Source organism: Perca flavescens, chromosome 22 (assembly GCF_004354835.1).
Source record: "Perca flavescens isolate YP-PL-M2 chromosome 22, PFLA_1.0, whole genome shotgun sequence".
NCBI lineage: Eukaryota > Metazoa > Chordata > Actinopteri > Perciformes > Percidae > Perca > Perca flavescens.
In genome coordinates this window covers 2,466,363-2,480,226 of record NC_041352.1, presented here as the reverse complement: position 1 = coordinate 2,480,226, position 13,864 = coordinate 2,466,363, and the positions used below count along the sequence as shown (strand labels likewise).

The 13,864-nt window shown below is 42.8% G+C and overlaps 1 protein-coding gene across 1 annotated transcript in view; it reads left to right on the top strand.

Moving 5' to 3' along the window:
• The first annotated feature begins 13,399 nt into the window (after positions 1–13,399).
• Positions 13,400–13,864, top strand: part of zeb1b (zinc finger E-box binding homeobox 1b) — a 58,319-nt gene continuing 57,854 nt past the window's right edge. Inside the window, exon 1 of the mRNA XM_028569351.1 lies at positions 13,400–13,493. Within this exon, the coding sequence (XP_028425152.1) occupies positions 13,436–13,493 (58 nt within the window). The 5' untranslated portion in view covers positions 13,400–13,435. The remainder of the gene's footprint in view (positions 13,494–13,864) is intronic.

Genomic DNA, 13,864 nt, shown 5'->3' with positions numbered 1-13,864 from the left:
GTTTTGTTTGTGTAGCGATTAAACACACAAGCTCAAATGTGTTAATTAGTGATCAATCGTTTTTGAACTAACTAGCTGGCAGTTAGCTGTTTTCCCCCTATTTCAAGTAGGCTGTTCATACTAAACTATAGGCTAAGCATGTCCTGTCTCCAGCTCCATACTCTTAGGAAATACTGTTTCGTCCCTCAATAAGCAGTCGTTGAGGCGTTAGCCAGTTTACTGTAGTTTTATTACTGACTTGAACATAGGCTCCTGTGAGCTGTAGCCAACGCCAAAACAAAGACACAAACTTATGTCATTTATGTCATTACCAGCCACTTGCTAGCTCCCCGTACTCTAAACTGAAACCCTTTCTTCCTTGCAGAAATAGAATTGTGTTCCAATAGTTCACGGATTTCCCCGGTCAAAGTCGGAAACACACCCCCCTGACCTCGGATTTCTGAGCTCGGAACTTGGACAACCACCGAGTACCCCGAGCTCAAAGTCCAACATGGCCGCCCCGTGCATCGACAGTTGTTAAAGCTGTAGTAACCTACAGGTTACACAGGAAGTGACTTGCTTTCCTTTTCCAAACACCATTCAAAATGCCACACTTATTTACCAGGGCACATACACACTCCTCACATGTGCAAACACTTTATGCTTAACTGAACACTAACCAATCACTGCTTTAGTATAGATACATAGGTCAAAGGTCAGATTACCTGTTTTGAACAGTGGATCCCAACAATAGACAGAGAGCAAGGGGAGGAGGAGGGAGAGACAGGGGACAAGGAGGAGGAGGAGGAGGAGGAGGAGGAGAAAGAAGGAGAGCCATCTCTGATGAGATCAGGGCCAAATGTAGATATAAGCCTATGAAAGACAAAAGAGCTTTAGATTTAGAACAACAGTGTGTACATGGCATATCCAAAAATGTACTATTATGCCATTTGATGCAAATGCTTCATTTTGAGATGTGTTTATGGTATTTTGAATGCAGTGTTCCATTTTGAAGGAGATGTGAGGCGTTTTGCATTTTGTGTGTGCAGTTTTGGGAATTGTGTGTAGTGTTTTGAAAAAAAGGAGACGTAGTTTTGAAGTGTAAAAATAATGAAGTTGTGATTTTACTGGGGATTACAGGCTGGGTTTACGGGAGTCTCTGCTGGTTTTCTGGCAACCTCACAGTGACAGCAATACATCAGGAATATAGTCACACTCTCGGTCAAGAAATAATCCAGCACATTACCTCCCACGTTAACCATCTCCTGGCTGTAGCTTCATATTTACAGCACAGACATGAGAACGGTATCAATCTTCTCATCTAACTCTCGGCGAGAAAGAGAATATGCGTACTCCCTTACATGTCGAACTAAACATTAGAGCAATATAAATCTTCTCATCGCAATCTCAGGAAGAAAATTAGATTCCCTTTAACAACTAATCCCAGGGCATAGGGAGCTGAGAAACAGAAAAAAAGAGAGAGAGACAGCTGAAATATCTGCAAAATGAAGTAGGGTACAAATGATATTTATTTTCTTTTTCCTTTTTGGATGATCTGCCTGTGTTCAGTGTGTGTGTGTGTGTGTGTGTGTGTGTGTGTGTGTGTGTGTGTGTGTGTGTGTGTGTGTGTATGTGTGTGTGTTTGTGGGGTTTCCAACAGCCTGGCTTTGTTGCTCTTTGGACCTCTTCTCTTTTCCAAGCCATGAAGTCAAGGCCCTCTCGTTCTTTCCAACGTTGTAAAACATGAAAATGAAACACTAGTCTATCTCACTTTCAGTTTTGTCCAGATGTCACACCGAGCATGTGATGCCCTCCACATGTTTCTAATAGGGACTCTTGGGGCACGCTTGGCTTACACCTTTGGGGTGAATACTCAAGAGGTGATCATGGTAGAAAATACACGTGTACAAATCTGCACATGTATGCACACTGGAGACAGGAAAATGCCCACACATAAGCATCTATGACAAGTTAGAGATCTTACTCGTGATTTTGGTAATGTAAGCAAGTTCTGTCCTTTATGAACATCTTTCTAAGCATCTGTATATAATTTCTTCAACAAACACACATTGAGTTTTTTAGGCCTACAGTATGAGCATAATGCCATATTCTACACATAATACTAGTCCTTTTAAATATAGCCAGGAAAAGCTTTAGAGGAATTCAATGTTTAAACCAAATCTTGGAATGCATCACTGATAATTTCCATAACATAACTAAAAGAATCCCACTTGATTTCTTTAAACCTTTCCACATCAGATTACTGATCACCGCTAAGTGAGTTTACCCTTCCCAAACATTTCATTCAATACAAACATTAAACGAGGACTATCTCTGTACATGTTTATTTCCAAAGCCTTACTGGCTGTTATGTTATTATTGCAGTCATTTCCTGTTCTGGAATTTCATTTTGGTGCTCCCTTCTCGCTCCTAAAACTTACTAGCGGCCTGTCACCCTTTCAGCACCTCTTGCTGGCTCTTGTAAAGGTGTGGGTGGCCATGGTTGGACCCTGAAGTGGCTGCACGGACGCTGAGCTGTGAAATTACATTAAGCCGCCAGCCTAAGGCCCATGGCAATCCTCCCTTAATGAAAACTGTTTCACAGCGCAGGCTGCTCGGAGCACCGGAGACAATCTGTTTGACAACCAGGGCTTAATATGGAGAGGTTGAGTAAAGGGACACCATAGTAATTGGTTGGCATTTTGGATGTTCATTTATAGTGCTCTGCCGCTATTCGTGTACAGAGAAAAATGTTCTGATGTTCCGTGAGTGTGTGTGTGTGGGAAAAGAGTAGGTGTGCGGTATTCATATTCATCCAGTGAAAACAGCAGTGGCCTATCACAGATTGAAACCTAAGCACATACACAAACATAAACCACCCACACACTATTCACTCAGAGCCTCTCCATTGTACCTATATAACCACAGCGTCTCAGATATGTTTCCTTCTAATGGAAATGTGATGTATCAATACACTCATATCGGGGATCGCAACCTATTAACGTGTATTAAAAGGTCACATTATTCGTCAATGAAAAGTGTGTCCCATCATATTTTGTGAGCTGCCACGTGTAATTTTTGTGAGTGAAGCTGACTTATTCTCTGAGATTTCAGCCTCTATTCCGATACAATGGAGGTGAATGGAATTGTGTTTTGTTGTACACACAACATTGAACAAATATGATGATCTCTGAGGAGAAAAGACGCACCGGCAAGTCCAAGTGATGTTTGACAACACTCCTACTCAAAAAGCGATACTCCAGAATTTCATTTTAGACATTTAAATACTATTTTATTCATATGTTACGCTACTTTTGTGAACCCAAGACTTTTGTTAACTCATTTCAAGCACCAAAACAATTGAGTGTAGATATGCTTTTTACAAGAGATTTGAGAAATATTTCCGCTTTAGGGCCAAATTATCTCTTTATACATTGTTCTGGAACAATGTTGGGCGTCAATGTACAGAAAGCTGAGTTTGTTGTGAACATTTTGATATGAAACACATGGTGATCAGTTTATATGCAAAAGCCTTAAAAGGAGAATTCAAGAAGATATCTAAAAATGCCCTTAGACCTCAGAGAGCTGAAGCCGCACTAATCAGTTTTTTTTTTTAAAACAATGGTTCAAATAAACAGATGTAATGTGAAAGGGGTGACAAACCCACAGATAATTGTTACCCAACCCTGTAGTATTCCTCAGTTCTATTGCACATTCTTGCTTCTTTTAACTTTTGGTTTTGGTCTTACAGCCCACAACATTGCTCTGTTTGGTTCAGTCAGCGATGAGGCATGATAAATCCACTGTACTGCACACGACATTCCAATGCTATAGTTTTAGCAATTAACTGATGAACTTGATGGAGCATTTAGCAAATGAAGAGACAAATATCTCCCTCCAAAGTTGGTGGAGACCAAAAACCGAGCTAAAATGAGTGTATATTTGTAATACATTAACCATGTGGCGAGGAGCATGGCTCCAAATGTGCTAACGTTGCTCTGTGTCTGACAGATGTGTAAATATGCAGTTGTTTGCTAGCGCAAAAGCGCTAAGCGTAACTACTTTAAATATATGTCAGTGTTTTCCTCTTGTTGTGTTGCCCTCAAGTGGCCAAACATTCAATTAACAATGCAGACTATGCAAAAAGTAATGTCCAATTTAAATTACATACAGGTAGAGGTTTTGCCACACACAAAATGGATGAGCTACAAATACACACGGAACTGTTGCGTGATGATTATCACAGAATAAGCCTTATCACAGACGGAAGCTAGCAGCTAACAGCTAGCAGCTAGCAGGGCGAGCTAGCTACCGGCAGGATAGAGACAGGGTAGGTGATTTTAAACAATGTCTGAGTTGAAGACGCATCTTTTTGTCACGTAAGGGCCCTGTTCATGTTGCACAGACATTTTAATTGCATTTTGTGTCTGTTAAGAGCAGTGTTCGAATTATCTTTTTGTCTTCAAGACTCTTAACCTGACTCCGCCAGATGACTCCGCCAGATGGATTGCTTGGCATTTGCTCGGCATATCCATCTGGGAACTTTTGGGAAGGGGCGAAAATACTGGTTAGCTGATTGGATGAACCATCTGTCTATCACCTATGTTGGTGATAGACGGGCCAAATCAACCAATCAGATCCACGAAGCATATGAAAATACAACCACAAGCCCGCCCCTGCTGCTGCAGGCAAAGCATAGCTCGTTAGCTCCTGCAAGCAAGCAACATGTCGGTAAAGGAGATTTGCCATTTGTGTAACGAGAATTTAGGAATAAAAGGCACCATTTCAGGTTCCCCGTCAATATTCCAAAAGAATGATCCAAGAGAAAAAAAGCATTAGCGAGCAGCTAACAGAATTAGGGCTACCGCTGTCTGAAAATACTGGTTAGCTGATTGGATAAACCATCTGACCGCTGATTGGCCCAGTCGTTTGGCGAACAGCTCCAAATTTTCTCTATCTCAAGATGCCAGACTGATCTGCGAGTGGAAAACTGGAGCTCGCCAGATCAGGACGGTCTCACGAGGCTAGGTCTCTCTATCTCATAAAAAAAGTTGGCACACCCCGTGCATAGCCTAACAAGGCTATACAATTAAATAACCTAGGTGCGAGTGGCGCTTTTGCGCAGTATGCACACAGCAGAGTCTTTTGCCACGAGTCCAAGTCAAGTCTCTGGCCATCTGATCTTTCCCATAAATCTTATCAATTCAATACTGTACTGTCCAGACAGTACAGTATTAAAATCAGTTGTGGAATAACTTTATGGGGTCTACTTAACACATCCCTCTAACCCTCAGACCTGGTGAAATATTAACCTAAGTCTGTCACATTATATGGATACAACTATAAAGATACAATGTGCCTGTTCCCAGCATTAGCACAACACTTAGCGATGGTTAGCTTGTTACCTGTGACAATATATGCTTAATAACGTCTCTTTCACATTAGCGTGTGAGTGAGTGACCTGCCTGGGTGCGTTTTGAGATGCCTGATGAAGTCCGACGTTACACCTTGCACGTAGCTGTTGGCTTACTGCCACTGTTTACAAAGTTATTGAAAACAAAACTAATGACAAAAGCAAGATCACTTCTTCGGACTTGCAAGTGCTGTGAAATCGATCGTATGCGGTTTGCTCACGTAGCCTAATGGTGTGGTGGTGAAGTGCAGTCATGCTGCGTTCATGAGCGTAGAGTAAGCTCAGGTCTACGTCCGAGTAGCCTATATTTTAATTTAACATCTTTAATGGTAAGAGATTGCACAGGGATGGATAATAAGAGTTGATTAAGATTAAATTACAATGCCACATATGGCAGACACCTTCAGATATGAGAGACCCCCTCAGATTTTTGACTTTGGTGCTTTCATGGGAGCCAGTCCTCACTCTATGGGAACTCGGCTCCCTCTGGCTCCCACGTAATTCGGACACTGGTTAAGAGGCACAAAGGCACTATAAAACCTGCCCCGATAACTGCCGTTTCAGCTCAGTGGAAGCTGGTAGAGGTAGCTGCAGCAACTCCAGTTTGCTAGGACCGATTCGGGCCGGGGGGGTTTCAATCGAAAGTACTTGCATATTTATAGCAATCAAGATTAACGTAAAAATTGGCCCGAATTCTCCTTTAAGCAATCGAAAAAAAACCTGTAAAGATAGAAGCGTGTAAAAAAACATCACTATCATGCTGCATCACCTGATTAACACCATCATCTTGTGACTGCAGTAAACCTCAGTTCACACGTATTATTTCACCACACAACTGTGAGAGAAGATGCCTCCAAAAATAACACCTTGATCGACGGAGTCTGGCGTCTTCTCAGAGCGCACAAATGCTGTTCCAGCCGCAAGGTCAAATGAACAGTAAAACGCAACAGGCGCGCCAATGAATACAGTTTAAATTTACACTGGGCTTTTCCAGAGGATGGCTGTCTCCTTTTGACAGTCACAAGAGGAGGGAGAAGAATGGGGCAAGCCTGTCCAGAGCACTGAGGTTTTGTGTGTGTGTGTGTGTGTGTGTGTGTTCATGTGTATGTGCATGCATGTGTTAGGGTTAACTTCACACACACGTCTGGCTAGCCAAAACAAGTAATATATCTTGGCCAGCCATGGAGACAGGCAGCGTTACGTTCACCTGCAGGTCAGGAGCTCTCAGCCCCACGGCCACCCACCCCTGTGGAATCATGGGACCAGGGGAGTTTTTGTTTGTTTGTGTCTGAGCTCTGAGCATTACAGGGGGCTTCATCACCCCTGTTGTAAGCCAATCCTCCCTGAGAGTTATTATCTAAATTGTTGCCTTATAAAGGGAAGGAAGAAAGGGAGAAATGAAAAAACAAAAAAATGTGTGTGTCCTTCCACTTTTGCCTTAGATTAAAGGTGCACTACATGGATTTTACAAATGAAAATGTGTTTATTTGTCTTGGGGAGTTCTACTCAGCATGTGGAAACAGTTCTGCAATGTCTTCTGTGTCATTAGGGTTATCTCGGGTTGTGGCTTTTTACAATAACAATCACACAATAATGGTCATACAATTGTAATTTTAAAAAAGCATTACAGTTTGAAAGACATGAGGGCTTGCAGGATCAGGTGAACTCCTTGTTGATGATTGGCTTGTTGGTCTTGTGTTGTACCCCCAAGCCAATCACATTGCCAATCACATTGTTTACCCTCAAGCCAATCACATTGTTTGTATTTCCATAATGGATTCCATAGAGACAAATCAAGGCAGCACAGGCCAAAATATCCTGACTTTTACCCCCTATGGATCAAGAACCAAAACTCCTACACTTCCCATAATGCAGTTTGATAGCATCTTTAATCCTCCCTGTCTAGTAAATGTAGTATTCGGATCCATTACTCAAGTAAAAGTAGCAACATCACTAAAACTACTCCATTATAAGTAAAACTCTTTAATCGAAAATGTTACTTAGTAAAAGTAGACAAGTATTACCAACAAAATGTACTTAAAGTCATAGTATTTGATGCAGGAAAATGTCTCCTGTGACTATATAACGATATATATTACAGTATATCATCGGAATATTCTTATTATGTTAATCTGTAAACAGTATTTTACTGTTGTGGTTGGATAAGGCAGCAATTTTATTTATATAGCACATTTCACTACAGCTACAATTGTAACCATTTGATGTACTCTTGGGTAGTTTAATCAATTGTAATGAATCATATTTTACAAAATCATTATGAGTTTTGTGTGTAAAATACTAATATGTAAAGTGAATAGTAACTACAGTACTGTATCTCAAATTGTAAATACAGTAATTGAGTAAATGTACTTGATTCCTTTCCACCACCACATTCCTCCATGCCTACAGTTTGTAATGCAGGCTTTCTGTTAAAAACTCTCTAAGGCCACGTCCACACGTACCAAAACGATCATTAATCTATCAAGTAGCTCCGCTACCTTCTTCGTTGCTCTGGTTGGTTGTAGCGCTATCCTATTGGTGCAGAGGGAATTTGAAAGACAACCATATATCCCGCGCCTCGGATTGAGCCCTGTCAATGGTGAGTTCCCAGACCCAACATCTTGATGTGGGTCTGGCTTGTTAGGCAATGGTCGCGGGATAAGAGGTCAAAGGCTAGAGGTCGAGGGGTGTGGCGATGACATCGTCGATACGCAAGTCCAAACAAAGACGCAAGGGCGGCGTTTCCGAATTTTTTCACTCTGGGACCAGGCTTCAAAAAAAGCGTGTCTTCAGGAAGGATTCGTTTGGACGATTGGCCAAAACGATGCCAAACATGTTGCGTTTGCACCAAAAAGGGTTTCCGTGTGGATGGCCCCTAAGTCCAAGCCTGATAACATCAACAGGGTAATTCTTTTCAGACATCGGAGCGCTCCCTCCACAGCCACGATAAGACATTATTGAACTGCATTAATCGGCTGATTCGTACTCCTCACGACAAGTCAACGGAACTGTTTAACATCTGTGGAGTGCCTTTGATAGAGGAGGAGTATTGGAATACTTTGGGATGTCTGACTAGTGTTTTGGTTCTGTCCTATTCACCCTTTCCCCTGACTAAGATGTTTGGGGTGTGACTCACTCCAGCGAGTGGGTCAGCTACTTCCTGTCTTGAGAAAAATCCATAGAAGAAGACGGAAGTGAGTTGCTTGGTGGAGAAAGAAAAAAAAACGAGAGATTGACATCTAGTCCTCAAAACATTGTATTGTTGGGTTTCAGACTGCGACAGCACGCATTCAGCTACTGTTGAATACTTTGGCCGCTATTTGTTTCAGGAGTTTCCCCCAAGGGGCCAACTCGACCTCAAGATAGAGAGGTGAGAAAATTCTCAGGCTCGCAGTAAGATCTGTTTATTTGCTGCACGCCAGATTGTTGTAAGCAGCAAAATTTACAAATAACAAACAGGGTTTCCCCTTCGAACTCTATTTTTGTGCAGTGTGGCGCTTCACGTCTTGGCTGAAATTGATCTCTTCTCTTCTCCCCAGTATCAGTTGCAATGTATAGGATAGGCTCCACCTGAGCACATTTAAAGTGTGTGTGTGTGTGTAGGTATGTGAGTGTGTATATCCTTTAGCTAGATAACTGGAGCTTGCAGCTGAGCAGAGTGCCATGGCGGTGATAGTGGGGGTTGCTGGTCTGTGAAAAGGGGAGGAGGAGGAGGACCTCACATTTAGCTGCCGTCCCTCGGGAGAGATTAAGCAGTTTAGTCTTTGCTGTGTCTCTCTCTATCACTGCCTGCTGCTTCTCCTCTCTATTTGGAGCAGGGCAGGGTGTACCGGTTTTTTCGTCGTCCTCCTTTTGCACTTTCTGTTCCTCTCTTCTACTCTCGTTTCCCCTCTTCCTTCGCTCGCTCGCTTTCCTACCTTCCATGCCTGCTTCTGACACACGGAGCTCTTGCGCTTACCCCCAGACCGTTTCTATTTTACACCCCCCCTCCATCCAGCTGATTCTGTTAGCTGACAGCCCAGATGGCACAGAGCTAGTGGGGTTGTGGTTGAATGTGCCCCCCCCCTCTCCACCCCAGCTGTAAACCAGCCCCTCTGTCCACCCCCGGAGGCTGCTTTGGCTCGGCCGTCCCACTGAGCTGATCCCCCTGGTCCTGCGTGGAGCACCATGGACCTCAACCACTACTCACATTAATCTCCTAAACGATCCTGGACCTAAGAGGATCAATACTCATTTTCAGGGAGCAGCATGATCCCTTAATGTAGTGGAGGATGGCTGCTTATCCCTCACTCTCTCCCTCCCTCCCACCCTCCTCGCCTCGGTTTCAACCTCCCCACAGGAGGAGCAGGAGTCAGCGTTACATTCTATCTCCTGGCCCACTTTAGTTAGGGCAATAGCTCGCTTTTACAGCTCATGTCCTTATTCAGGAGAATAGCACCTGAACGTCTATTTGATGGTCCGATACCATTTTTTGCTTCCCGAACTTGCGTATCGGCCAATACCAAGTACGCAATTCGATACCAGTTTGTCATATATTTTATTATGTTTTTAGAACTGTATACTAAAACTTCTCACCGTAAAGCATTTTCACCAGTAAACTACTGTTTATTCACAGTAAGCATACTGGTTTTTAAATTCTAAGGTATTTTACTGTAAATAGATATAGTTTCTTACCGTATTTTTTGAATTAACAGTAATGTACTGGCTGTAGTGTAATTCCCGCCCAAGATGCATTGGTATTAACATTAAATTCCTGTAATCTGTAACATTCGCAGATAGTGCTGTAATATTATTATTTTCTCCCAGAATGCATTGTCATTTACAGTATGATCCTGTATAACATTAAAACTAGGAATGCACCAAATCCAGATTTTTGGGGTACGGCCAAATACCGAATCCACTGGTTAAGAATCTGCCAAATCCGAAACCGAATACTGAATCCTACTCCCATCCTCAGTCCATGAACACAGTAAACACATTCATGAAGTAAACAACGCCCACAGCCTCTAAAATAGTTAAATCACTTAAATGTAACAACTTAATGTTGAATTCACAGCTGGCTGCTGTCTGGAGATTCCTTTATACACAACTCCTATTCTTTGTGTATTGTTTAAGGTCCTCGCCACCACCAGACAAATCAGCATTACATTACATTACAAATTGAACATGTAGCTGGACTTGAATGGCCTTCTTTTGACTGAAAGTACTGCCAAACAACAACTTTTTCAGCTCACCAGATCCATTTCCACATTCTCACAGCCTACTGCATTTAACACTCCACCTACATAAACATCTTCCCGTAATCAACGGTGCCGTCATAACGTCGACCAGCGTAGCACGCGTAGTGCAAGGGTAGGGTTAGGCAGAAACCGAACACCGCCAAAAAGCCCAATATTCAGCCGATTATTGGAATCTGTAAATTTACATCAAAGGTTTACAGTGTAGCCTATATATCCCTGTATGGATGGGATATTATTTCTATCTTTGTTGTTTGTTCTGGCTCATGTTCAACTTTTTGTGAAACAATGAACGCCAAAGAACTTTCTTTTACTATCCGGTTATAATGGAAAAAGGAACATAACTACCTTAAAGTATATTTCTAAAAGACTCTTCAGGACTGAATTTCGTGGTATTGGATCAGAGCATAAACTCCAGTCCTTTCCGACAACGATACTAGCATTTTAAGCGGTATCGGAGACTTAACTGGTATCGCTATAGGAACATCTTTTGAGTGTTTGCAGGGCCTCTATGATTAAAAAACTGCACCTCACTCCAAAACTAATACCTTTTGGAGTGAGGTGCCATTTTTATGATTTTAGATCAATGTCTTGTAATTGACTTCTCTGACCCTGCATTCATCCAAATCATAAAGGGGTCATCCGGATCCGACAACATAACCAGCTCCATGCATTTCTCATTTGCTGGTGTATGAATTTGCTCAAGTACAAAATACGCCGTGATTTGCCAGAGAAAATAAATCACCCTGTTTTACACCAGTTGCTCTAAAGCACAGCGGAGATGTCTTCAGGCTATTTCGAACGAGTAGTGGTCGTATAATTGTTATTCTTTGTTTTCCACAGACGCTGAAAAATGACTTCATGCTAATAGCGGCGCGATCCAAGGAAAATGGGAAAGATCGGACTTTCCATTGGATAACAAGCATCCTATTTTTCCAGGCTCGGTGTGCAGGGAACGCCGCTACGACTGCACGGTTAGCCGAGCGTCTCATCATTGATCTTTTGCTGATGTAGACTGTTTCTGGGGCCTTTTTCATCAGGGAAGGCAGAGAGAGAGAGAGAGAGAATCTGGGCACCCTCCCCTCACCATGTCCCGCTTAGGCAGGCTGTCTATTGGTGGAAGAGGCCACCTGGAGCAAGTTTAGAGGTGTTGTTTATGCTAAAGCTATTACTCTCTGTCTGGGCAGCCTGCCCTGATAGCTGGACTGCTCTACTGCTACTGAATTATTCAGCCATCCTATGTATACAAGCTGTCACATGTAGCTGAATGATAGGCCGATTGTCCAATTCAATTTTATTTATAGTGTCAAATCATAACAGACATTATCTCAGGACACTTTACAGTTACAGTAGGTCTAGACCACACTCTATAATTTACAGAGACCCAACAATTCCCCAAAGAGCAATGAGGATTTTGTTACCTCAAGCCTAAATACTCGATAGGTAAATTTATATCAAGGCTATATGGTATATATATGGTTACATCATAAAATCTTGGAACTGTAATCCATATATATCCTGTAGAAAGACAGAAGTCAAAGTGGTAACTTCTGCTTGCTCCTTTAAACAATCCCAGTAATAATGACATGTCATGGCCTCATTTAACAGTCAATACAGGACACCCAGCGTGAGGCAAAACCGGGCTACACAGTCTAGCTGCCAGTGCCACAACAGACTGAATCACATCTCACATAGAGGTGCAGGCACCACAAACATTATAGTCTATCTGAATCAAGAACAGCCACAGTCTGCTCCTCTGACCTGTAATTGCATGTCATGGGATCTCAAGCATCATTTCATTCATTGCTGAGTTTATAAACTTCACTTTTTGTCTGTCACTATGAGTTTCCAGAAGAATTCACCTCAAACACGTGATCCTGGATTTTATTTCATTTCTATTTACACAGAGCCAACTGTGTAAATAGAAAAGAAGTGTGTGTGTGTGTGTGTGTGTGTGTGTGTGTGTGTGTGTGTGTGTGTGTGTGTGTGTGTGTGTGTGTGGACGTTTGTCTGCATTCACTAGGCTCAGGAGAACAGCAGGGTTTTTCTTTAGGTGGAGGATCAAATCAGTGATGACAGTCTCATGACATCTTCCTCTCTATGACACACACACACACACACACACACACACACACACACACACAAACACACGCACATGCTTTGTCTGTTGAATTTCTATCCTGCTGTGCTACTCACACACACACACACACACACACACACACGGACACATGATGTAAACAACAGGTCGGTAGGTAGCAAAATGGCATAGGCCTACTGGATGGTGCTTATAATAGCACGAGATTTATCTTCAACCAATTACTTATATGTGTGTATGAGCAGAACAATATTACCTTCTCAAAAAAAAAGTGTGTGTGTGTGTGTGTGTGTGTGTGTGTGTGTGGACAAAACAAACAAACAAACAAACAAATAAATAAATGAGATACAGTAGGTCGTTTTTTTTTTTATGTAAACAATGCACATCCCCTAACCACTATCACCTAGGTCTATACCTTGTACTTACTACTATAAACATTTTTTAAATGCATGCCACATTAGTAAAAGGCTGGCCAGGTACAGAGCGCATGCAGTCATCCCTCTCCTTCCAGTAGCCTACTGCATACTGTGAATGGTCGGTCTACTGGCAGCGTGGGTTGGGGAGGTGCGGGAAGGTGATGTCGTAAAGCTGAGTGTCGTAAACCAGGTGCGGAGAAGGGGAGGTGAAGGGGAGGGAGGAGAAGGAGGAGGGGGGAGAGGGGGTGAGAGAGGAGGTGACTCTCCGGCAGCATTTAGACACAACGAAAGGATCATGGCGGATGGCCCCAGGTGTAAGCGCAGAAAGCAGGCGAACCCGAGGAGGAACAACGGTGAGTTAAACTACTTCCGACGCGGAGCTTTTCTTTCGGGGAAACGGTCTAGAGGCTGCTCTGTCTCCCGGTAATTTCACCGAAAAGTTTGGCAGCCCATAAGTCCGGTTTTTAGTAACTGAAAGTGCTGGGGAAGTAGCAAGTGAGCGCTGTATTACAGCCCTATGTGGTGTACCGTTATACCTGGGTCGCGTCTCTCCCTCCGCCTAGCGGTCCGCTGCACCGGGGACCGTTATACGCACCTCACCCTGTTATGAGTGGACCAGCTTTTGTCTGCACTTTACACTTCTTTAGTAATTCAAATACACTTTGACCCGCTTTACAGACTCTGCATTCATTGATTTCGTTTTATTCTGTCGAGTTTTTGAGCC